General features: G+C 37.7%; 1 protein-coding gene across 6 annotated transcripts in view; it reads left to right on the forward strand.

Annotated features, from left to right (window-relative positions):
• Positions 1-25,396, forward strand: part of HERC4 (HECT and RLD domain containing E3 ubiquitin protein ligase 4) — a 49,730-nt gene that overhangs the window by 18,501 nt on the left and 5,833 nt on the right. Inside the window, exons 11-26 of one of the 6 annotated variants that reach the window (XR_015706493.1) lie at positions 187-311; positions 849-908; positions 1,438-1,549; positions 1,894-2,083; positions 3,180-3,352; positions 5,266-5,382; positions 8,008-8,031; positions 8,514-8,612; positions 10,473-10,640; positions 10,764-10,907; positions 11,810-11,976; positions 12,813-12,879; positions 13,123-13,205; positions 15,537-15,720; positions 16,298-16,400; positions 17,377-23,509. Coding sequence is in view for 4 of the 6 variants with exons in the window: in XM_087765749.1 (XP_087621875.1) it covers positions 187-311; positions 849-908; positions 1,438-1,549; positions 1,894-2,083; positions 3,180-3,352; positions 5,266-5,382; positions 8,008-8,031; positions 8,514-8,612; positions 10,473-10,640; positions 10,764-10,907; positions 11,810-11,976; positions 12,813-12,879; positions 13,123-13,205; positions 15,537-15,720; positions 16,298-16,400; positions 17,377-17,585 (2,025 nt within the window). In the remaining 2 variants the exon portion in view is untranslated. Of the gene's footprint in view, positions 1-186; positions 312-848; positions 909-1,437; positions 1,550-1,893; positions 2,084-3,179; positions 3,353-5,265; positions 5,383-8,007; positions 8,032-8,513; positions 8,613-10,472; positions 10,641-10,763; positions 10,908-11,809; positions 11,977-12,812; positions 12,880-13,122; positions 13,206-15,536; positions 15,721-16,297; positions 16,401-17,376; positions 23,510-25,396 lie in introns of those variants that run through there. The other 5 variants (XM_087765749.1, XR_015706494.1, XM_087765750.1 and 2 more) reach the window with 5 other exon arrangements.

Genomic DNA, 25,396 nt, shown 5'->3' on the forward strand with positions numbered 1-25,396 from the left:
TCTGCTTTCATAGTGAATGCAGAACTGCTAGAATACAGTAAATTTATCCATGGGCTTATTTCACAGTAATAGTCCAGGTAGGCAAATTATCAGTCAATGAAGAGATAAAGAGCTCAACCACAGGATTGATTTTTCTGGAAATCAATTTTGTGTGCCTGATTCTTTACGCTTTCTCTTAAAATTTAGAACATGGTGCCACCAGATGACTTTAGGTATCCTGACTTTTTGAAGCAGATCTGGACTGTGAATGAAACGTTTATTCAAAGATTGCTGACTTTCCCATCTGGAAGACTTCCTGTAGAGATAGCTAAGTGAGTGATGTTGAGGAAAGAAGTTGTCTTTCATAATTTTACTTATGAATTGGGCATTAATGGAGTTTTGTACATACATAGCAAAGCTGTTTTTAATTACTGATTTTATTATGTGCAGAGCTTTTGCTGTGCTTTCATTGTCATGCTTGTCAAGTAGTTTAGATCCTTTAGTCCGTCATCTCTGTCACAGTTTAGATGACTATACAAGATGAAATTAAGTATCTAGTTGCACATTGAAAAATAACAGTACATGTAAAGGAATATGAGAACAACTCAAAAGATTATTGCTTCTGCTTTAATAAAGGAGGATGCAAAGAAACTAAAAACAAATTGGAAAACTTGCTTTGATTTGAGCTGTCTTAAGCACTGAGTCTTGAATGGAGGTTTTATCTAGTGTTGTTTGGTCATGTTAAAGTCAGAGTTCCATCCTATGTACAATGTAATTTATCAGGGATTAAATATAGTTTTTTATTGCAAATGCTAATTTGTAAAAAGAAAACAAACTAAATGTAACTTATTTCATATGAATAATTTCAGTGAAATTGATGGAACATTCTCTTCAGCTGGGTGTCTGAATGGCAGCTTTTTGGCTTTGAGGTAAGTGATCAGGCTTTTAAACAAATATTCCTGTGAACAGAAGTAATGGTGACTACCTTCCTAGTGTCTCTTGTTTCAAGTGTAACACCTTCCCAGTATTTCCTTATCTTACTGTTACTCTGATAGCCACAGTTTAAACTTCTAGCTCCTTTACTGCCATATGGGTTGTCAGCTGGTCCAAATGCAGCATGTCTCCTGCCACTCTTTGGAAGCGTGTGCCACCTGGCTGCTACCATGTAAGCCAGCAAAACTCATTACTTCTCAGCCACAGTTTGTATATAATTCAAGGGGAATATATTGCACAGGCTGGTTTAGATCCTAGTGTTTTTACATGATTGTGTTGCAGTTAGAGAAGATTTTTTTTCAGTTGTTTCAAAGGTCATATAAGAAATGGAAGTCTGATACTGTGATCTCTCATATTTTAATTCCTTAGTAAGTAGGGCTAAAAATTCAAGGTGGAAAAAGTTCTTGAGTTGCCAAGAATACAGGATTCAGTCTTTTTCTCTGTATTTTTTTTTTCTTGCTGCAGCAATGATGATCATTACAAAACCAGCACTAGATTCTCAGGGGTTGATATGAATGCTGCTAGACTACTATTTCACAAACTTATACAGCCTGACCACGCTCATATATCACAACAGGTTTGTGCTGTGTATTTTCCTTGTTTGGGATTCTCTCTCTGTGTTACACCTATCCAGAAGTACTATGGTTATGCTTGCTCTGACCCTTTTAATAACTTCCTTTACTCAATAATATATCAACTGCAAATATGTAAAACTGTGTTGTGTTGTGCCAATTAGGTAACACATCAGCATATTGTATGTGTCTGTATTTTAATATTTAATATAATGTCTTTTTTCCTAAATGTAGAATAGTCTAATTTAAACTCTTGATGATTGTTTTCTAGGTTATTTTTTATCTAGATGGGCATTTGTTTGAATTCACAATTGCATTAAAATAAACTGAATTTTATGATGTACTGTAGGTGGCAGCTAGTTTGGAAAAGAACCTTATTCCCAAGCTGACCAGCTCCTTACCAGATGTTGAAGCTTTGAGGCTGTATCTCACTCTACCAGAATGCCCACTGATGAGTGATGCAAACAATTTCACAACATTAGCTATTCCCTTTGGAACAGCTATTCTGAACCTAGAAAAAGCTCCGCTGAAAGTTCTTGGTAAGGAACTTGAATTCTTTACTGTTAAAACTAAGGATCTCCAGATGAAAATGTGTAGAAAGTCCATCAGTGAATACATGGTTTCAGCAACACCTGCTGTGCGTTTACAGTTATATAGAATTCCCCACTGAGAAAGTTAAGGGTTAACATTGCTCGATGCGTAAGAAAACACCTGTTATTTTGCTTCTGGGTGAGTTAACTGGCCATCCATATGAATTTATCTGGTGTTGTAATTTTTGGACTGATTCCATTTGGGAGGAATTAAACTGTGTAGTTCAGTGTATCTGATAGGTATCTTCACACTTTGAAGTGAAAATTACATGGTCAGACAGCTAACAAGCGCTAAGCAATTTACAGGAGTGTTGCAGAGCAGATGTTAAATTGTCTGTTTTGACTACAGCACCTGTTCTGTTTCTTCTGAGAGGTTTTCTCACTGATCCTAAGATGTGGTCTTCAAATACGCAGCTGAGAAAAGCTCTGTTTTTTCTAAATCTACTTCCTTACATCTACTTATTGTGACTCCTGTCACCTGAAATTCAGCTGAAAGAGCTGAGGTTTCAGAATATTTACTTTTTAATTGGTATCTTTTTGAGAGGGTGCTTTCTTCTTCCTCAGTTATTTTTTGTAACCCATCTCTTGTGTTTTTCATTAGTTTTTGGTGAGAGTAAAGAGCTTGTCTGCTGTAAAGAAAAGCAAACTGATAATTTCTTTGAACTGTATATCCCTTTCTTGCGTTGCTTCACTTTCCATTGCTCTCAGGACTGTTTGCTTAAGTCAAGGCTTCAGCGTTTGAGCCATCTGTTTTTATGTCTAAAGTTACTTGGTGATACTGTTGTGTACTCTGGATGAACAGACAATTTCAAGAGTTGGTGTGTTAACAATAGAGCATTTGAATAGAGGTCTCATTATTTATACAAAGAGTAGTTGTTTAAAAGTCTGCACCACTCTTGCTGTGTTAAATTTTTTTTTTTTTTTTTTGCAGCGGGGGGGTCTGGTAACTGACAAGTAGCAAAACATGTTTTTTAGTTAAAAGGATAGCATAACATAATGTTGTAGTAGCAAGTACTAACTTTGTGTGTTCACCATTTGTTGACAGAAAATTGGTGGTCTGTACTTGAACCTCCATTGTTTCTCAAGATAGTGGAACTCTACAAGGATGTTGTAGTCCACCTCTTGAAGTTGTGCAAGATTGGCATTCCAGCTTCTGAAAGAAGAATACTTACCAATTTTCTACACACGGCTTTCAGAGTTCTGGAAATATTGCATAGAGTATGTTTACATCAGTTTTAACCAATTACTTATCTGTTTGGTTTTGTCAGCATGTGTGTGCTGTGTAGTTGTTAAAAGAAGTTAAGTTACTAAAGAGTTTTAAATACTTAGGCTTGCATCTACAGAGGTATCTGTAGTTGTTCAATCTGGACCTATGAAACATTGGAATTCTGGATTCCGATCTGACATGGTGATGGAATTACCTATTTTCTTGGGAACACAGACTGCCCCAGTCAATTGCATCTGTGAGGGTATGTTGGAAAGAATTGCCTCTTAAGCTTAAAATGATAGCAAATAAGATCACAAATGGAAGATAAGAGCAAGCTGCATTTTGGACAAGAAAGATCTGCACAGTTTTGCCAAGACAAACATTTATTTTCCTATTTGTTTATTCCGTTTGTTAGTATTGTAACTTAATTCATGAAAACTAATGAATTTATGAACTTTGAACAAAAATAGCCTAAATCATTTGGAGTAAGCAGACTGTGCACATCACAGTGTATTACCTAATTGCTGCTGAGGTTTCCCCTCCCAACCCCTATTTTTTTCCCCTCTGTAGTTTATTCTGGTCCTATGGCATTTTGTGTTCATGTGATAAAAGAGCATTTTAGGCACTCCTTAAGGGTGTTGGTCAAGTACTGTATTTGTACAATCCAGCAAAATGGGCAGAGGTGTCTAAATTGGATCTTTGTGTGCTATATGTAACAGCCCTCCTCCCCAAGCTGTCAGAGAGAATGGAAAAGATTTATGCTTTGGAAGTTGGAATTTGTATGCTATGGTTTGCTCAGCTTTTCTTTATTCTTTATGGAGACCATCAAATTAAGGCTGAGAGTAAGACTGTTAAGTAACTATCTTGTGTTAGAAGTGCAAGATGTCCATTACAGATTCCCATTTGGAAAGCTGTTGGTCTATAATAAATGATTATTTTGCTGCCTTTAGAATTTCTGTCACTGCTCAGGCTTGCAGTAGCTTTAAGTCGTAACAGCTGAAGTTGATCTTAAAATCTTAAAGCCTCGTGGGTAGTTGTAGAATTGTAATGTGGCTCTCCTAAGTTCCTAATTTTTTTTTGAAACCCAACTTTGACTAATATGTAGCTACACTGTAGAAATAGTTAAATTTGTACCTATCCTGCTGCCCAGCTATTTATGTTGGTATAGTCTTAATATTTAGCTGGTGTGGACTAAAGTAAGAGTTAAAAAAGGGCCAACATATCTGGGGTACTTCATGGATTTAGTATCTAGTGGTTTGGGACGGGTGGGGGAGATGTTCGAGAAAAATAGGCTTAGATTATCTGGTTATAAAGACAGAACTGGGGATCTTGCTGTTTTGGGAGGTAATGGTGCTTAACAGTCCTTGGAAAAAGAAGTGTGTGTTAGGAAAGTGTGGATGCTTCTGGATTAAAATTATACTGTAGAGACAAGCCTTTATATAACGTTATTTTTCCACATCCCCCTCTTTTTCTAAGCTTAATGTTTTTGAATAGAAACTGTTCCTCATGGGTAATAGTGATAGTATTCATACTGTAATTAAGAATAGAGTTCCTGAATCATAGTTCTTAAACTTGAGCAAATACAGGAACAAGTATTTGTTCCATTGTATACACGAATATGTGTATTCATCACTGTTCCTGTGAGATCATATGATGTTTCAAAGTGGCAGCACTGTATTGTGCGATGCTGTATGCTCAGTTAGTCTTATTCTGCTTTGCATCTTTGATGGGATTCTGAATAATCCATGTGTCCATGTCTTTAACGTTGTATTTTGCATTCTTGTAGGCACTGTTGTTTTTCTAGAATTTCTTTAGTAGCTGAGTGTCTGTGGCTGACGTATCAAATGCTTGAAAAACATGGAAAATGTCCTTTTGAAAACTGTTACACAAAGTGCTAATAAAAAAATAAATTGCACTTCTTCAGGTAAATGAAAGAGGACAAGTTATACAGTACGACAGATTTTACATTCATGAGATACAAGATTTGATAGATATCAGAAATGACTATGTCAACTGGGTCCAGCAGCAGGTATTTGGAATGGTAAGTTGTGTTGGTTTTGGTTTTCTTGTGGTGTTTCCCCTTCTCCATGTTTTGTTTTGGTTTTGTCCCTTTAGAAGCCTGTAGATTCTCTAAATACGGGCACTTCTTTTCCTAAACATATCTTCACAGGTCACTGATGCTGAACAGGCTCCTCATGTCAGGTATTAGCTAAGGAAGAATTGTTAAATAGCTGTGCTGCTTGTAGGGTGTCATTCTTAGGACTGACACTGTTCAACATTTTAATCCATCAATTAAAAAGTGATTTAGAATGCTGTCACTTGAGACTTGCCATGTCAAAAAAGTTAGGAAAGTGATAATTCATGATAGGAAAACATCCAGAATAACCTGAATTGCTATATAAGATAGGTTCAGTCAATGAGAAAGCTGAAACTGTCTTGGAAAACTAAGTCTAGAAGCATAATAGGGAGTTACAAGGGACAGATTACTAACATAGGTTTCTGCTTTGAGTATAGCAACAGGAACTGAGATAATTAATTCCTGGATCTGTAAACAGGAGAGTGGTAAGTGGGAGTAAATTAATGACTCTGCAGAGAATTAGTGAGTTGGATAGGATTTTGCCACACGGTTCTTTGACTTAAACCTTGAAAGAATATTGAGTAAGTTAATACGCTTTCTCTAGCCACCTAAATTTTAATTTTTATGCTGCGGTACCTGGAAGGTCCTGAGCATGGGAGACCTACTTTTGCTGTATTTTATGAATACAAAGCAAGTGATGCTATCTACCAAAGAATTAAAATTGCAATGTAAAATAACAACAGCAGGGAGACTGGGGAGCGTAAAGAAATAATGAGTCAGTACTGACAGTCATGACAGACATTTGTTTCAGCCAAGTTTGTCTGAAAAAATAACCGGTGTGTGATGTAGGCTGGTGTTGGTAGCTAAGAGGGGTGGTATACTAAATGAGATGTAGAAGCTAGGGATAAGTATTGCAGGGCCTTGGAATTAGAGACAGGTTGTATATTTGGAACAGAGAAGGGTATGCCAGTGAAGGGTACAGAAGTGGTGGAATTTAAATGATGACTTTTGCAGCTATGCTTTAAATGGATGTAAACAAACCCAGATTGCACATGTCATGATCAGAGAAGAAAATACTGAATATGGGAAAATGAGAGCTGGAAAATTGCTTTGTAATGAAAGTCTGAAGCTCCATTTGTTAATTAAATCGGAAGGTTGAGCAGTAGCTTGATGTTACTGAGAAAATACCAGACACTGACTTTTTCTTTAATCATCATTATTTTGTCATGCATTTGTGTGGTTTCAAGTTCAGCAGAAAAAGTTACTTTGATAAGTTGTATTTATTATAGGACTGAAAGAAATTCCATGGCCTTAGTCAGATCTCCTTCGTAAATGGGGTTGATGGCCTTTTCCTGCCTTCAGGTCCACTAGTTTCCTGTGTTCTTGCTTTTAAAATGATAAGAAGCCCTACTTGCCTATCAAACCAGTAATAATGAATCAAAATTTCTTTTGCTAGTGTAATTTTTATTGTCATAACTTGAGGCAAAACTGTTTGCACGGTTCCTTAATTAAAATGTGGAGGGGAAAATACAGAAGAAAAGAGAATCTCAGAAGTATTCAGAGTATTCTCAGAGAGAAACTTGGAATAAAAAACTTTTATTCTTTCAACAACAGAAAAATGAGTGGGGGAAAAAATGGAGGTACTAAATAATGAACTATTGATCTGAAGAAGTATTCTTGAGATACAACTTAAAGGAGTTGAGAAAAACGATTTTAATTAGGAATAAATAATGGCAGATATAGTCGGAGTACAGAATTGCATAAATCTGTGATGAATGGGGTGCTCAAATCTGATGTTTCGTGTAGGAATTAGGGATAGAGATAGAAAGCAAAATATTCTGGCCCTCACTTTCTGAGTCATGGATGTCTACATATTTGACTTCTGAGTCTCATATATATAGTCAAATTTAAAATTTATTAGTTTGTCATTACCTTTATTCTTTGTCATTGCCCCCGCCCCTGCTGGGTGGAAACGAACTTAGCTTTCAGTGCAGGATAAGGAGGGTGCACGGCACCAGATGGATAACATAGTTTCTTAGCACAGTTAATCTAGCTTGTTGTGGAAGTCTCCACACAGTCCCAGCCATATGTATTGGTCTGTCTCAAATTTCAAGAGTCAATTGCTTTTCTCATATCATATCTTATCATAGACCCAAATGATTCTTAAGACTTTATGACAAAGTGGTGGGGTTCTTTTGTATTTTTAAATTTTTACTTGTTAAAAATGTTTTGCATTTAATTTGACATGCTGCAGTCATTTGAGAATGAAAATACATAGGTAAAAGCAAATGTCATTTATTATTGTATGGAAATAAACATTTAAAAGGTTTAATTTTTTGCATCCAAGAAAACTTTAATGGTCCTTTTTTAAAGACTGATATATAGGGTGTTGAAAGGCATGGTTGTGTTTGATAGATTAATTAGAATGTTTATGGTTGATATTTATTTCTCAATAAACATTCTCTTGGGGGGGGGGGGAAGCTGTAGATAAATATTTTTAATTCTACACCAGAGATGAATAATCAATGCAGACACTAATGCTGCTTTTTCATCTTAATTATTGCTACCTTTGTGCAAATGCTGTCATAGGATGTCAACCATGGATTAACTGAGGTAAGATTGGTTGCAGTCTGATTTCTTTTGCAGAATGTAAGGAAATCAGAAATATGAATGTTAAGGATTGTCTGATGTGTTCTGTTGGGAGTAAAGCTTAAAGTCAGTACGGCTGTAATCTGAAAAGATTTTTGTGGGACAAAAATATGTAATTCTTTGTATTGCAAATTCAGAGCAGCATTTGAAAACAAGGACTACTTTGATACATATACTAGCTGTAATAAAAGTTCTGAAATTAAAATGTACTAAGTGAGAGTGGTGTTTGTGTGTGTTGTGGTTTTTTTTTTCTTCTGAAGTACTAAACAATTGAAAATCTACTTAATTTTCCTAAGATGCTTTGGCCCTTCATTAATGATGAGTAAAGACTTATTTCTCTTTTCAGTACAATAGATGTATTAAATGAATACTATTGCAATGGCTTCTTTAACCATGATTGTGGGTTTTAAATAAGCAGAGATATGACATGGTTCTCTTCATTCTAGTTAACAGATATTCCTGTTACAATTTGCACATACCCATTTGTATTTGATGCCCAGGCAAAGACAACTCTCCTACAAACAGATGCAGTCATACAGATGCAGGTAAGAGTCTGTTTTTAATGTTATGAATTTTTTTTTTTTTTGTAGTTGGGGATCTTAGGGGGTTGCTGGTTGTGGGGTTTTTTGTTTGTTTTTTGTTATTTTCAAACTCTGTAATCTCTTCTCCATAAGAATGAGGGATCTAGTTTTAATCTCAGGGTATATACACGATAGAAGCTAGTGGTTTTGTGGGTTTGGGATCTCATTGAAATTAGATTGTTTAATAATTGCATAAATTTCTAAGGAACTTCTTTTCCTTTCGTTCATGAGATGGCTTTTTTGAGGTGTTAACAACCCATTAGTACAGGTATTAAAAAACCCCAACCAAACAAACAAAAAAAAAACAACCACCACCCCCACCAAAAAACAACCCCACCTCCCATATGAGCAGACTTTAAATGGTATATGTGTAGAGCCCAGAGCTGGAAGTCAGTTTATCTTGTTAGAGGCAGCAGCCAGTTACAGTTACTTTTAATTTTTTATCTTGATGGGACTAGGTGCTAGTGCTTTTCTTAAGATTGGTGGTATCAGAGAGACAACATGTTGGCACCACATGAATATCTAGCACACACCTAATTTCTCATTTCATCTGTCATGCCACCCTCAAAACGCTGGTAAACTCTGAAGTCTGATCGGTCTGCAAGGCAGTAGAAAAGGAAGCTTATCTTGAAAATCTAGCACCTACTTGGGATAGTGGGAGTAGGTTTCCTGATCTTGCAGTTCGCTGAAGTTTTTGGCTCTTTTCCTGTTAAATGCAATTATATGTTACTCCTAATTTGTTCACTTATGTTTTTAACTAGAAACTTTCCTAGAAATTAGGTACTTGATACAAACAATTCTATATCTTGACCCATATCTCATCTAGAGATAGATACGCTAGACAGCCATAGAGTAACTGAGAGGATCTTATGTATTTTCATGATTGTCTAGGTAGAACTGAAACCAGTGTGATGTGGTGAGCTATACTTTTGTTCGATGTTTGCAAATTTTTTTTTAATAAATACAATCCATACCTGTTCAGTTGCTGTAAGGGTATAATAGGTCATCTCCTTAAAAAAGGAAAGGAAGAATGAAGAGACACTACAGCAAAAGTAACAGCAGTAAGAGCACCAGCCCTCCCCCATGTTTATAATGTTTAATATAATAAAAGTTAATGTTTTGAGTCTCAAATGAAACGGAAGAGAGAAGTCATGCTCAAGTAATGGGCTCATGTAGAAAAATACTAGCTTGCTTTAGTAGTTCATAATAAAAATAGTTTCTTATGCCTTTAAAAATGTATATACACAGTCAATACCAACATTTGATGAATTCAGGGAAATGTTCACATTGAATCTTTCTATTAATGATATTAAATAGTATTAAAATCACAAACTTTCAAGAGTTCTATGCCATTCAGAGCATTTGCAACAGTATTTTGTTTTTTAATAGTTGTAATACAAAAATTATAATACAAATTAAATAGATGAACAAATCACTTTTCATTCTGTGAATTAGTTTTTAATGGATGTTTTCATGCCAGATTTATATTAAACAGCTTACTCTTCATTAGATGAAGTGCAGTATTTTTTTGCTTCCTTTTGTTATCCAAAGTATTTTGACTGGAAGGTCAAAAACTGTATCCTAAGACTTCCCTGAACATTAACATTGATGAAGCTAATGGGTAAAGGAAAAATATTTCCCGAGATTAAACATTTCCCAAGATAAAAGGAAAGTGAAGCAAATTTGGGGAAATTCGGTAGCTCTCATAATGGCTATTCCCATTCATGTCTTCTGCACTTTTTAAGACAAGACCGATGGACGTTTAATCTTGGCAGGAATCTTATGTTACCTACTGACACTTCCACTTTGTTTTTTTTTTTCCAGATGGCTGTTGATCAGGCTCACAGGCAGAATTTGTCTTCTCTCTTTCTGCCAGTATTTGAATCTGTCAACCCATGCCTGATACTAATGGTACGGAGAGACAATATTGTAGGAGATGCTGTCGAAGTCCTGAGAAAAACAAAGAATGTAGACTACAAGAAGCCACTCAAGGTATTATCAGTACATACTGCTCAAAGTGTCTTTCTCTGACATGCAAGTAATTGGGAATATTTTTGGACAAATCTTGTGTCACAATCCGTTTTAATTCAGTGCTAACTGAATTGTGTGTTTCAGGTTATTTTTGTAGGGGAAGAAGCTGTTGATGCTGGAGGTGTTCGCAAAGAATTTTTTTTGCTCATCATGAGGGAGTTGCTAGATCCCAAATATGGAATGTTCAGGTATTATGAAGAGTCCAGGCTGATCTGGTTCTCTGACAAGGTAGGGTGCAATCTATAGTAATTAGTTTTCTTTGAACTTAAAATATTTATATTACTAATATATGAACATAGTAGTTTGTAGTAGTTTTATTTCAAGAAAAGCTGAAATAAGTATTCTCAAAAAATGTTCATTTTTGTCATTGTTAGACCAAAACTTTCCCCTTCTGTTTTTCCCCATTCCTCACTTACTCCTTACCAGTTGTCCCCAACCCGGACGAGCTTAGTAGGAAGAAGTGGCAGCCAGAGTAAACTGATTCCAAGAGCAGAATCAGTAAATCAAGGTGGCAGAGAAAAATTCTTGAGGTGTCATGTTGAACAGGTCTTTCTGTGTTCAGTCACGTTTATGGGTCTGTTTGTAGGTAGTCATCTGGTCATACTTTCTCAAATGTTTTGGTCACTGACTTTGTAGCCCTCTTTCAGAGAAAAACACTGACTAGGGGGGCTATATCACAAATACCTGAAAGTTAACATTTCCACAGTGGTGTGTTAAGCCTTGGCTATTAACTCCAAGGGAGTCAATAGTGAGCTCCTCGCTCCTCCTCCCAAAAACATTTTTTAAAAAAATTGACATATATTTAAGCACTCAATAGTAAGTCACTAGCAAAACCAGAATCTTATTCCAGTGCTTTCAGCGCTATGCATCACTTGTAACACAAAATATGTTGTATCTCAGCTTTTTTTTTTTTTTTTTTAAGTAGAAGAGTTCTGTTTCCTTGGATTTCAGTGTCTCTCTCAGCTGCTTAAAACTTTATCCTGTTTTCCTCAGTACTTATGGATATATACACGTTCAAAGAAAATATAAATGAAACTCACTCAGATTATACTGTACTGTATGCTTTTTTTCTGGACTCTGCAAGATTAAAATAACTATCTTAAACCATTGTGTCTGTTTTCTGTTCTTAGACCTTTGAAGACAGCGACTTGTTTCATTTGATTGGTGTTGTCTGTGGGCTAGCAATATATAATTTTACTATTGTAGACCTTCATTTCCCTTTGGCTTTGTACAAAAAACTATTGAATAAGAAACCATCCCTGGATGACTTAAAAGAGTTGATGCCAGATGTTGGCAGGTAAGCAAGACAGAAAAATGAGTGTTACTAGGAATTAATTTTTAATTCAATGTTTTCCTTTAAGAACATAAAGAAAATGTGTTATTTTCACACTAACAGGATAAACAGCTCAGAGTAACTTGCAGCCGTCATGTCATTTGAGAAAGGATACATGCTGTTTTTAAACACCTGCTTCTAAATGCTTGGGTTTAGTATTTGTGTCTTCCGTTTTATTATCCTACAAGAAATTTAGGAGAAAATAATATTTGAAATTCAAAACCTTCAAGTTTTAGCCATTAATTTTATAACTCTAAGTGTGAACCTAGTTTTAATTCTGAACAGCTGATTTTAGTCCATCAAGGAAACACTTTTGCTTATTTCAGGAACAAATACATGCTAAGTATCTGCCCTTGAGTAGGGATTTGAACACATAGGAGGTTCAAACAAGCAGAAGTGGATGTTTGATTGCCTCAGTGTTGTGAATGCTGAAGTTTTCATAGATTCAAGGAGAAATCAAACAAGTTAATAGAAGAGGCCATCAATGGTTATGAAGTACTTACCACCTCTGGTATGGGAATCCCTTAGCTGAAGACTAGGATATGAATCTTCTCTCTTCACCTCTGGAGATATTCAAAAGGAAATAACGCTACAAGTAATAGCAAAATGATTGCCTGAGATTTTCCAGCACTGCAAAAGGTGCAAGCCAATGCACTAATAAATGAAATAACAGTAGAAAGATTTCTTTTTTTTTTTTTTTTTTTTTTTAAACTGGAATTATCAAAGCATAAGGAATACTTCAGGATAATAAGTTCATCTTTCTTTCCACTGGTACAAGTACTTTGCAACTTATTTTGCAGGGGAATGCAACAGTTACTGGACTATCCAGAGGATGACATAGAAGAAGCATTTTGTCTTAATTTTACTGTGAGTTTTATACAGTGTTTATATAAGTGTATATACTGTAAGTGTTTATGTAGTATTTCTTATCAAGCTAATACCATCTATTATAACTGCCTCTGATGGAGTGTTTGAGCAAAAGCATCAGCTGCTGATTCCCATGAATTTTAGCATCTGTGCCTGCTGTTCATGTTGCTGTTAGCTAAGTGGTGGGAAGAAGTACTCTACACAGTAAATAAGATTTATACTATTTTTGTTTGTTTTAAATAGATCACTGTGGAAAATTTTGGTACAACAGAAATTAAAGAGCTTGTTCCTAATGGTGCTGACATTCCCGTAGTCAAACAAAATAGGTGAGTTTTATGGGTTACAGGGTAGTTCACTGTTGCTGTCTGCCTTGGGAATGTAACTGGGCTGCTATAAATACCCTTTGCCAAGCTGTTACACTAATGTTGGAGGCAAAACTACTTTGCTTGTTTTTCCAAGCTGTTCTCATGTGTATTGTGAAAATAGCTACTGTATTTAAGAATTTGCTAGCTGTGGAGAGGCTATCTAATTTTACTCAGAATGTGTAATACTTCTTTTTCACTTTGAACTTAAAGGTATTTTGAAGCTCTTTAGGGCCCATTTTGACTACACGATCTTCATTTTATAAGATTAGAAACGGTTGTGGTTCTGCAGGAAGTCATATATAATTGGAATTCAGTGAGTAATGATGAAGACTTCAACCTAGATGCCATTATGTGGCAACTGTTCATATATGAAATACTATTTCAGAGAAGTCTTCCCTCTGTAGAGCGGAAAAATTAATCTCATGTTATGTAGTGTTATTGTCAGAAGAGTGTGTGAGGGGTGGGTTTTTTTTCCTTGGTCAAGGATTCTGTTACTTCTATTTATAAAAGCAGCCTCTTCCACCCTTTGTTACCTTTCTGCTCCTGGAGGATAGGCAGAATATATCTGGTGGTGCTTTTGTCCCTTTTTGCAGAATACTACCATTTTCCTATCTCTTTCTGTCCATTCCTCTCATGTATTCCTGTCTGTTCTTTAATCTTTGTGAATTCTCTGTGCTTTTACTTCTCCTAGAGTAAAGGGGCTATTGAATGGAAAGAACACACTCTATGAGAACAGAATGCACCTAGGCTGTGCATGGTAGGAATGAGGGAGAAAATGTACCTCTAGGCATGTTCCTAGAGGGCAAATGTTTTGGGCAACATTTTCTGTAACTACCTAGGTCTGTTGTAGAGGGAAGAGTGATGATAGAAGATTCTGAGGGTATCATAAACCTGCACATGGCCATGTGCAGTGACAGTACTTCCCACAATGGAGTGATTTTTATCCTTCTGACTTATCCTACCATTAAGAACTGCAATCACCACCTATACCTGTCGCACTTTTTTTTTTAAATCCTTGGCTCATAGCTGAGGATTTGTCATACCTTATCTTAAAGATGATAACTTTGAAGTTCTGTGGTGGTGGTTTGGTGTTCTGTGACAGTATGACAGTAAAATTGCAGTTGAATTACGAGTAAAGTTTCAAGGTGTCCGTGGAATGTATGCTGCACTGTTGTCACATGTTGTCTTGCAGCAATGAAGAATTCCTGTTTCTCAAGATCCAAGTATTCTATGATGCTTTAATTCAGTTTTAAAAATATTAACATAGAGTATAATAATGCTAATTAGCTTATTACTATGAATTTTCTCTGGAGCAGCCTTTCCTTCTACTGTTAGTATTACACAAGTTACCTGCCTTTCTGCTAATTACATAGCGTGCATAAAATGGATATCTCATAGAGCGCTGGAAGAGGAGGAGCATGATTCACCACTTTGCTCATCTCCAGTGTTTTCAGTTCAACAACTTTAATAAATGTGTCGTCAAAATGTGTTTAGATGATTCTTTAAATTATTGGTGATGTTATTCAGATACTGTGGATGTTGTTCAAATACCTTGGGTTTCCACAGAGAATGTATGTTGGTAGGATAATTGTAATCTATGACTGAAGTCACTCTCAGCGTAGAAACGAGCAGTGTTAACTAGGCTTGATGAAAATGGAAACTAAAAAAAAGTCATAATCATAAATACTGCCTCACATCAAGGAATTTTAGTTCTCCCCTGAAATGCTGTGGAAGATGCTTCCAACAAGATACGAGAACTCCTTGTACCGAAGCACAGATAACAGGCAGTCTGTTTTTCAGTATCCTAGCTCCTTTGTGCTGATCTTTCTACTGTATAGGACTCAATGTCCATTTGAAGTTGATCTGCATTTTCAGTGCAGATATGCTAATCTTCTTAATTAAAAAAAATACACCAGCAAGTATGACTAGTCAGTTTGCGGACACTGCATGTAACTCAGGCCTTTAAGCTTGTTGCCATTCAGTCCAATTCACTGCAATGCATACAAATAAGAGAAGTGTTTATAGCACCTGAAATAAATAACACTAAACGTTTACTGTTTTTCCATTGTACATTACAGACTCTGTCTTGAGGGGTGTGGAGGGGGAATCATTGAGGTTATCTTCACTGTGGTTGTAACATGAAGCAGAGAACATAATATCTTAGGATCCTTTTTGCTTAACTTTCAATGCTGTGTTCTATACAGAAATGGCTACTGTTTTATTCCTAGAAGGGTGACGTGCTTTTGTTTTTTTTCCCTTCTCAACATAATTCTTTTTTTCTTGTTTGTACAGGCAAGATTTTGTAGATGCATATGTGGATTACATCTTCAATAGATCTGTGGCTTCCTTATTCAGTGCATTCCATGCAGGCTTCCACAAAGTATGTGGAGGTAAAGTTCTTCAGCTCTTCCAGCCCAGCGAGTTGCAGGCAATGGTGATTGGGAACACAAATTATGATTGGAAAGAATTGGAGAAGGTAAGAAGCATAGTTAGCTATTTGTTTCATACGTTTTTAATTTCAAGATGCAAAAGCAAAATCTTGAAGTATCCTTTTGAGCTCTGTTTTAATGTGACTTCCAGCCTTGATTGGATTGACTGCATGATATTTTTTTTTTTAAATATCAGTGAATGAAGACACTAAAATATTATTTACCTTCCTGCTTAAAGTTTTTCCATCTAATTTCTGAGGGAAATCAGACTTAGAAGGAGAGGAAGAAAAATCCACAGAGCCAAAAGGCAGCTTTATACAACGTATTATGTTAGAAGGGGGAAAGTGAACAAAATGCACACAGTTAATAAAAGTAAATATTCTTGATTGCCAAAACTCGCTGTGAGACTTTGTCACTACTTTATTGGGATTGAAAATGCTTTGGAGTACATGCAATTATCCATGTAGTTGAAGTCAGACAGAACAGCTGAAGAAAATTTACCGAAGAAAACAGTAGTGTCATTTGCAGTATCCCTTTACGCAAACCGCATTCATTCTACTTTAATGTCAGATTATCCGATTAGTTCTACGTGCAAACAATAACCTCATTTCCTGTTCATTTTAGAATACAGAATACAAAGGAGAATACTGGGCAGACCATCCTACAATTAAAATATTCTGGGAGGTTTTTCATGAGTTGTCTTTGGAGAAGAAAAAACAGTTTTTGTGTAAGTATTTGAAACTACTTTGCATAAGTTGCTAACTGAACAGGATCACTGTGATTTCAGGCCCTCTTGCTATAAGAGGGCAGCTGTAAGTATTTGTCTATAATGATGTGATTAACTTTATTTGGAAGGAAAAAAATCATAGTAGAAGAAAGTGATTATGAGCTTGTCTCTGATTTTGCGGGGTTGCCCTGAATGATTCTGGGTGGTGGGCAGTTACAAGATCACACTAGACCAGAGCAGCATTAAAAAAACAAAACAGGGCGGGGGAGGGGGGGAGGGGGAGGGGGGAAGAAAACCCAAACAACCCCAGCAACCTAAACTGCTAGTGTAATTTATCTGATGACTAGGAATTTTTTTCTGTTTTTGACATAAGGTTCACATCCTCCAGTTTTTTCATTGCACATAAATGGATTTTTTGAGTTATAACTGATTGTAAATACCTTGAGGGGCTGATATGAGTGGAAATGTACAGGGAAGAAACAAAGTTACAGAAGCTTCCTGTGAACAAGCTTTTGTTGAGAATAAATCATAGATTAGTTTCCAATTCAGATAAATTTCTTACTGAGCAAACTAATTCTGTGCATTTACAAGATGCTTGCAAATGCTCAGTAAAGGTATAGCCAGTGAACTTTAAATAACAAATTCTGATGCATTGAGAACTTCCTACTCTTTTTTTTTTTTTTTTTTTTTTTTTTTTTTTTGGTAGGACTGTTTGGTTTCATATGCTAAAATGAAAGGTTTTGCTTTATATATCATGTGTTACGTTACAGTTAAGAGTTCATATGTGTAAGCTGGAGATGGAGTTAAGTCATTATTCCCTGTTTTTCAAACTTGTCAGAATAACTTCAGTATGAAAAGGTAGCCACTGCTGGAATAATTAAAAAATGTGAATAACAATTAGAACTGCATATATGACATACACAATGTTAGTCTTAAACTGCTTTCAAGACTTTGTTTGTCTGTTTTTTCTTGGCAGTGTTTCTGACAGGCAGTGATCGTATTCCAATTCTTGGAATGAAGTGTCTTAAACTAGTCATCCAGCCAACAGGAGGTGGAGAAGGTTATCTTCCGGTAGCTCACACTTGCTTTAATCTTCTTGATCTTCCAAAATACACAGATAAAGAAACCCTAAAATCTAAGTTGATCCAGGCTATAGATCACTACGAAGGTTTCAGTTTAGTATAACTTCAGAAATGAGAGTTCTGTGTAACGTGGGATCATTAAACTAACTTTTTGTGTCTTTCTTGTGGTGGTAAATTCAGTGGATTAAATGATGGCGTTGATAATATAACTGATTATTCGCAAAAACGTTCAGTGGTACAGATATTCCTGGGAGCCAAAAAACATTTACAAAAATGAGGAACTGTCTTAATACATAGCTTCTTGTACAGAACCATGTGGATTTTGCCATCTTACAATAAAAACGAGAGTATTGTGAATGGGAGTCAAGTGTCACTAACATGAATTAACATTTCACCTTATGCAAACAATTCGGCGTGTGAGTGCATGAGAGACTTGCTTAAGTTTTTCAGATCACTTAGTAAGAACATTTAACTTTTTCCCTGATAAATTCACTTGGTAACTTTTCATTTTGTAAATAATACATTTTTGTGATAAAATAATTATGTTCCAATAGCAGTATGGTTTCTATTGCTTGTAATTGAATATGAGCTTATTTTATGGCTTTTAACAAAAAAGTGACTACTCTGATTTCTGAAGATATATTTTTCTGGTTTGTTTTAAGAACCTTAATAATGGAAGTGAGTGTTTAAGAGACATTCATCTTCACGATGTACAATCCATGAAGCAGTCACTTAGTGCCGCTGCATACAATGGCATTTTTAATATGTGGATGGACAAGCTGACTTAATACACTGTTTTATTTTTAAGGACTAATTATGTAATTAAGTGGACACAATTATAAAAGAGGTTGATTTATCATTTGAAACCTCTGCAGCCATGTGTCAAAAATACAGCTTAAAAGATGCACCGGACAATTGTTGCTGTCAAGAGGTTAAACGTTTATTTTTAAATGCTGAAAGCGTAGTTTATGGTTTCTAATAGAATTTTCACTTTTTTCCAGATGAATGCATTTGAAATAACTCTTTAACACCCCTCTCCCCTTTTCTTAAGATTTTATTTTTAGTATAATTGCCCTGAGACGATTGTGCTTAGCTGGACACTTTCGGATTTGACTTTTCTTCTCTGGTTAGATTCCAGATTTTGTGGTGTTAATGCATATGTGACTTGCAGCTGTGAAACAAATATTTATTTTTTTTAGATTTTTAAATGCAGTGAAAAAATTCAAGCTATAATAAAAGACTTGAATGAAAACCTTGGTTGGTTTATGTGTATGGATGCTTGCATCATGCATATTTCTTCAATTGGAGGGCAACTTTTGCATGCATTAAATCCAGAGTACAGCTAGGATACCAAGATCTCACTTGAAAAGCAGGGGAATTCATTCATTGTAATAAATTGTATAACATGCAGTTTCTGTGCTGGCAGTAGATGTGGTTATAATACAAAGCAGTCAGTACAGTTAAAATCATTCTTTTTTCCTTAACTCTGGGTTGTAAAAGCTTTCTCATGCAGTGTAACCTCCAGTAATTTCTTTGTATGCAGCCCATATTCCATCTTTTCCAACATTTGTTACCTACCTGGCTGGGAAATTCTCCCTCTTGTGAAAAACAGGAAACCAACAAATACTAAAGCACCTTAGTCTTACTATACATGGAAGAAAGAAAAGGAGAAAAGAAAACAAAAAAAAATTATCCCTTCATTTTACCAGGTAATATTAAAACACTGTTTTTGTAAATTATTAAACACCAAGATTGCAAAGGCAAATTTTCAAAAATTAGGAAGTGGCTAATGTAAAGCTGTCGTCTTCCTTTTTCTGTTGTGTATTATTACATAATCAGGTGCTAGGTTTTTTTTCTATGGGTCTCTTGTTTCATTCAGTATACGCAGTTGATGGTGTTCACTGAATAATAGGGGTTTTTTTATATTCAGTTGTGCAGGTCCAAGTCTAATTTAGTGTGTTATCGTCTAAACCCAGCACTATGTATATGGATTTAGTTTCCTTATGGGACTTTCTCCGATTTTTGCTGTATTGGATTTTTCATCAATATCACTACTAATTGGAAAGATGAGTAATAGCCTTATTCTGTAGATGAGGGGGTCTGAGACAGAATCCAAGCCGTAGTTACTGAACACTTGCCAATTTTTGGTGCCCGATTTAGGGTGTGCTAGAGAACTTATGTCCTTTATCTTTGAAGTGTGACTAAAACTGCTGTGGCAATTACTTCATGTTGCTGCAGAAGTTTCTCCAGCATCAGCAAGACATGTTTTTTGCTCTCTTGGAACATTAGTGGACATCAGTAAGCGTTGGGAGGGTGGGGGGTGTTGAATGGTTGGTTAAATGTCAAGAACCCACTGGCAGAGCAGGGCTAGAGTCACTTTCCTCAGCCCAGCGTTCACCCAAGACTTCTTTTTGCAGTTTTGGCCTTGGTTTTATCCACCTCTGCAAGAAGTGGAGCTGGGTCCTACAGAGCATGATCGTATTTGCTAAATGCTCCTGATTATCTTACAGGCGTTAGCTCAGTCTGTGCAGTGAGACAGGTACCCTGTTGCAAAACAGACATTATCTGCGTAAGAAGGTAAAAGACTTTTATGTAGTACTAGAACAATTAATAGTCATTCTGTTGCTTCTGTCAAGTAGTTTAATACTTTCTGCAATACTTGTGTTGCCGTCAGTTCTGTTAATGGTTGTAACAGCCCTGTGAAGGTTCTCTTTACAAAAGTTGTCTGCTTAAGTGTTTCCTCTGCCTGGAAAAAGGTGGGCAGCGGGAAGCGCTTTCTCATTCTTGGATCGAGTGTCATTTTGTGTACAATACTTGATGCTGTGTGTCATGTGAGAAAGGGGGGAAGAAAAGAACCCTTCCATTCTATGCTTAGCTAAAATAGCCGTGGTGTTAATGAAGAATGCCTAGGGTCTTCCTCCTTGTCAAATCTCCAATTAATCAGGAAAGCTTGCATACCACTTTTTAAAAAGCATGCAAGCAACTGGGGGATAGTAGTAGTTTGGGCTGCAGTGGGAGCATTTTACAGTAATTAAAAATCTTTAAAGAAAGTGTTTTTATTGGATAATTAGATTAGCATTTTGATAAAGATTCAGAATTATCACTGGAGAATGCTCGTTGCATGTCAGACTTGTATCCATCTCCATCACGGTTACTAAAGGAGGACTTGCCATAGCAGTGCAGTCATGTACTGGATTTATTGCACCTGTCACATTAGTACAGGGCTGAAGATTGAATTTGCATGACAGAACTCCACAGGCTGTTTCAACTACATGTGTAGCAGAAGTTTGTCCCTCATTTTCCAGGGAGAATCGAAGAACGCTGTTGCCCTGCGCCAGCGTAGAGCTATTAAAGCAGTGAGCCCTGCTTAAGCATAATGACTTGTCTCCTTTGGCACTTTATGGGAGTTACTACTAATAAGGCTGTTATTAATGTAGAACATCAAGTTGCGGTATTCCCTTCAAGAAGGTTTATGTGCTACTTTAAAAAGGATTTTAATTCATTGCACTGCTCTCTGCTGTAATAAACTTGATTTATCAGGAATAAATGAAGTTTAATGTAATCAAATATAAACCACTATAAAAGAGAGCTCTTTATTTAAAGGCACAAGATGTTCTGCAGTTAAGATAAATACAGAATAAAAGCATCTTTTAATAATATAGTTTTCAGCATGATAGACTGGTATATAGTGAGTACCATAAAAATGGCCATGTTGACTTTCTCCATTGTGCAACCAGAACTATGTACTTGTGTGTACTAAGTACAACTGTCTTAGTTGTTGGGGGGGGGAGAGGAAGAACAAAATATTTGTTTCTCCTGATAAGTGATAGTTCCATTGCTTACCAAGTGGGTATTTCTTAATTGGTAGGTCAGTGTGGGGTTTGGGAGAACTAATCATCAAGCTACTATTTTTGTCTTTCAAGGTGCTGTTCAGGGTTTTGTTGATCAGGTTTGGAGCAGTAACTTGAAAAAGTTACTGTCACCTGCCATAGCCAGATTTAATACCACACCTTAGAGCCCCAAGAAATCCCCTTAACTGTTTTTCTGGAACATGTACACACTTGATCAGTAAAATAACACCACCAGCCATAGTTGCTATACGCTTGATTTCCCTGACCATTTGACTGAGTCCTCATTTTTTTTTTCTTGAAGAAAGGAGCCTGTTCATGCCTATACACATTATTTAACTCTATGCTACCTGTTACACTGAATTCCTTTCTGCAAGTGGAGTATGCTAAAACTTTCTCACTGCAAAACTCCCCATTTCTGCACTGATGCAGATCTGTTGAATGAAAAAGACGTCTTTTATCTTCTGACCACAAGACAAGCAGGGGGAAAAAAAACCGCGCCTAAAACCAACTGTGGCAATACCATAGCTGTACCAGAACTGTGCAAAAGTATCGTATGTACAGACCTACTGCCCTGTTATTAGCAGTAGACTGAACAGTGCGAGTTCCTGCGTATCCCTTGGCTTTGAACATACTCTATTGATCTTTAACAAAACAACAAAATTATCTGTTGCTGATGCCAGGGGTGCGATCAAAGAACTTGTGTGGGCTATGGTAGCAGTTAGCATTATTTTTTTTTTTCTTCTCCAACCAAAGGCACGTGCATCAGACTCAGATTGTTAGAAAGGAAAGTGAGGTTTAATAATATTGTTCCACATAGGAACTACGGAGCCCTTGTGTTGAGCACAGCTAGCGTGTGTGGTGCTAGTGGGGATCTCTATCTCGCCGAGGCTCCAGGCTCGTCTTACCAACTGCTCATGCCTGGAGCACGTGAATCCTACACTGTGCGGTGCCTGCGGTGCCCGGGGGGCTGTGAATGTCTACAGGCATTCACTGCCTCCCCCCGCATGCCTGATTCCGTGAGGAATTTCAGTGAGGAAACAGAAGATTAATGTTACGTGAAGACTTCGGTTTGAGTAGCGTGCAACACTTAAGTTTCCTTCCCTTTTGTGAGCAAATACACCAGCTTTTCCATTAGAAGGAACAGAGCTGGCAGACGGTAGCTAAAAACCAGCTTCCATAGAAATTGCATTTGCCATGTCTTTGAAAAACGTTAAAGGTGAAACTAATTTAATTATTAGTGGCTTAATTCTGCATAGAGGCTACGTGGGTGCACCTGCTAGCAGCAGTGCTTGACTGCTCTGGGAGCTATGTGCAGCATCTCAACAAGCCTGAGGCCACGGGCACGGTACGAACATCCTAACGCGCTCCCAGGTGCCAAGAGTAAATCGGCAATAAACAAAGGGAGAGGGTAACTGAGGAGATAAGGGAGATCAATAGTGTCTTTAGATGAGGGAGTAGCTGGAATAGACCTACAGCAGCGTTTCGGAGGAGCTCTGTGCTGCCCACACGCTGGCCACAGGGTATTAGAGATGTCTGTAACCTCTTTTCAGCCAGTGGTGAATGCCTAGAGAAGTTTTCAGGGTTGGCGTATGAAGGTGGCGATACCCCCCTGTAAGGACTAAGGGTAATCCTCTTGAGCGTACGGTGTTTCTGGGCTAGTTGCTGCGTGGAGCCCAGCGCGGAGATGCGTAGCAGCTTCTGTAGCGCAGCTGCAGAGCAAGCGGGGGCCGAGCTGGTGTCGGCGCCTGCAAGGCCTGTTTCGCATGGCGCTACCGGAGCCCCGAGCCGCAGGGGAGGGAGCCGAGCCGGGCTGCCGGGAGCTGCAGCTCCCCCGCCCGCAGCTTAGCTTGCAGTGCGCTGTCCCGTCTTACAACGGACCGGTCCTTGCAGCCGGCAGGAACGGGGGCCGTGCGGCCATTGCGTGCTTACCCGAAGGGCGCGGTGCAGCCTTAAGCCTCTTTCCCTTGCTGGCAGAAGGCCTCTCGCCAAGCACCCTCGTTTCCCCGGGTTCCCTGTCGGGAGAGGAGCTGCAGGGCGCTGGCGGGGGCCGCCCCTCCCCTCCGCTCCCCGCGGCGGGAAGCCCGCCGGCCCCTGAGGCGGCGGCGGGAAGCGGGGCTGCCGGCGCAGTCTGTCGCGGCGTGTGAGAGCCGGGCTCCAGCGCGGCGGGGCTGGCGCTGTAAGTGCGTTTCTCTGTAGCTTTCAAAAGCTTATTCGCTTACTAGGAATATATAACATCTATGACTTCATTTGTACTTTGCATGTAGTTGCTTTGCTAGCAGCTCCTTCACAGGTGATGCTGGTGGAGGGGCTGCTCTGTGAGGGGCTGGGCTGTGGGGAAGTGGGGTTCGCAGGGACGGCAGGGTGTCTCTTGCTCTGTGACGGTCAAAACAACAGTCCCCTGGTCACAGAGCCCTCGGGTTTGTGTCTCTTAAGAAACTTAGTCCTTTAAAGACCTGTGGTCACGTATCTGCTTCCACCATCTGCAAGGCAGGGTAAATATACGCTTAGGGTGTGCCTCACAAGTGGTTGCTTGGTCTGTTGTTTAAAAGGCCCATTATAAATAGTTGTAGCACAGCTCTTGGAAGCACTCTGTTTCTGTATTTCACTGGAGAACTGCTGTCCTGGGTTAATCTGAGGTACAAATTGTCTCCACCTGTAGCTGGTCCGGGTGCTTACAGGGGAGCATAGGGAGAGGAAAATACTCTTTTCCTTGGAATCCTCCTCAAGGAGCTTCAGTAGTCCTGTCCAGCCTGAGTTTGCCCAATTCGTTTTTCAGGCCACTTTGGGCTCCCACAGCGTCCTACACGAGCGAGTTCCACAGTTTGTGTGCGATGGTTTACTTCATTGCTTCTGCTTTTCTGCATCTGCAGCTGACTGGTCCTTGGGCCTCATCTTGTGAGAGTAAATAGCAACTCTCTTCCCTTCATGCACCATTATTAATATTATTATTACTTTTCCTACTAAGTCCTAGCAGCCTGTGTGTCTTCTCAAAACTGCTGAGCAAAGAGTGACTATACTAAGGGTACTGTTATGACTCCATGACTTTTCTTGATTAGTTATAGCTGGTTTAGAACCCCATTGTTACATAGACATGGCCAGTTGTTTTAGCCTGAAATTCTGCATTTGGAACTGGATTTTATTCTCCAGTCACTCTGTAGGTAAGTATATTATGCAAGTAATTGCAACTGCCTTAAGATTTGACCATTCTGATTTGGTATTTAAGCATAGATATTGAACTTAAGGTACTGAACTGCGACTTCCTTTTTCTCAAACTTTTTTTCAGTTTTCCAGATTGATTCTGAATGCTGGTTTCATTCAAATTTTGTACTCCTGTAGCCCCTCCCAATTTGATATTGTTCAACACTTTGCTGTCATGCATTTAAAAACATCATGTATTTTCCATAATCAAAAACACTAATTAAAAATGTACTGGATTCAAGATAGACCCATAGAGAATACATTAAGAAAAAAATCATTACAAGATTTTAAAATATGGACTTCTTTTACATCACTTGAAATACTTTTGCAAGGTCATTATTGCATCTAATGCATCAAAATAGGCTGAAAGGGGGCTGGGGAATGGCACCGTCTTGTTGAACAAATGCCTGTACTTAGCTTTTTTCAGTCTGTCCATTTAATATAAATACTAAGAAAGAGGATTAAGATGCTTTCATAGGGTAGTAATGCAAATTATGAGAAAAATAAGTAATCTCCCTTTTTGAGACTGTACATATTACAGCTGGAACTGAACACGCTCTTCCATGCTTCCAGATGAATTTCATGTAAGATGCTGAATACTTCGGGGTGACAAAGAGCTGTGATACCAAATGTTTCCTCTCCTCATCCCCATCATTTGCCTTATGGTTGTTTTAAGCAATATTTAAAGATGACATCTTCGCTACAGGGAAAGGATAGCGTGTGAAATGGAGGAATAAGGTGACACATTGCAGTTTGGGGTTCCTCTTCTGTTCAAATAATATTGTCAAAGATACAAGAAAGAACAAAAAGCAAAACTTCTTCATCTAGATGTAGAAAAAGGTGCAGCTGTTTTATTCTAGAAAAA

Source organism: Nipponia nippon, unplaced genomic scaffold, assembly GCF_047370975.1.
Source record: "Nipponia nippon isolate SJK-2023a ecotype South Korea unplaced genomic scaffold, ASM4737097v1 scaffold_3, whole genome shotgun sequence".
In the NCBI taxonomy this organism is placed as follows: Eukaryota; Metazoa; Chordata; class Aves; order Pelecaniformes; family Threskiornithidae; genus Nipponia; species Nipponia nippon.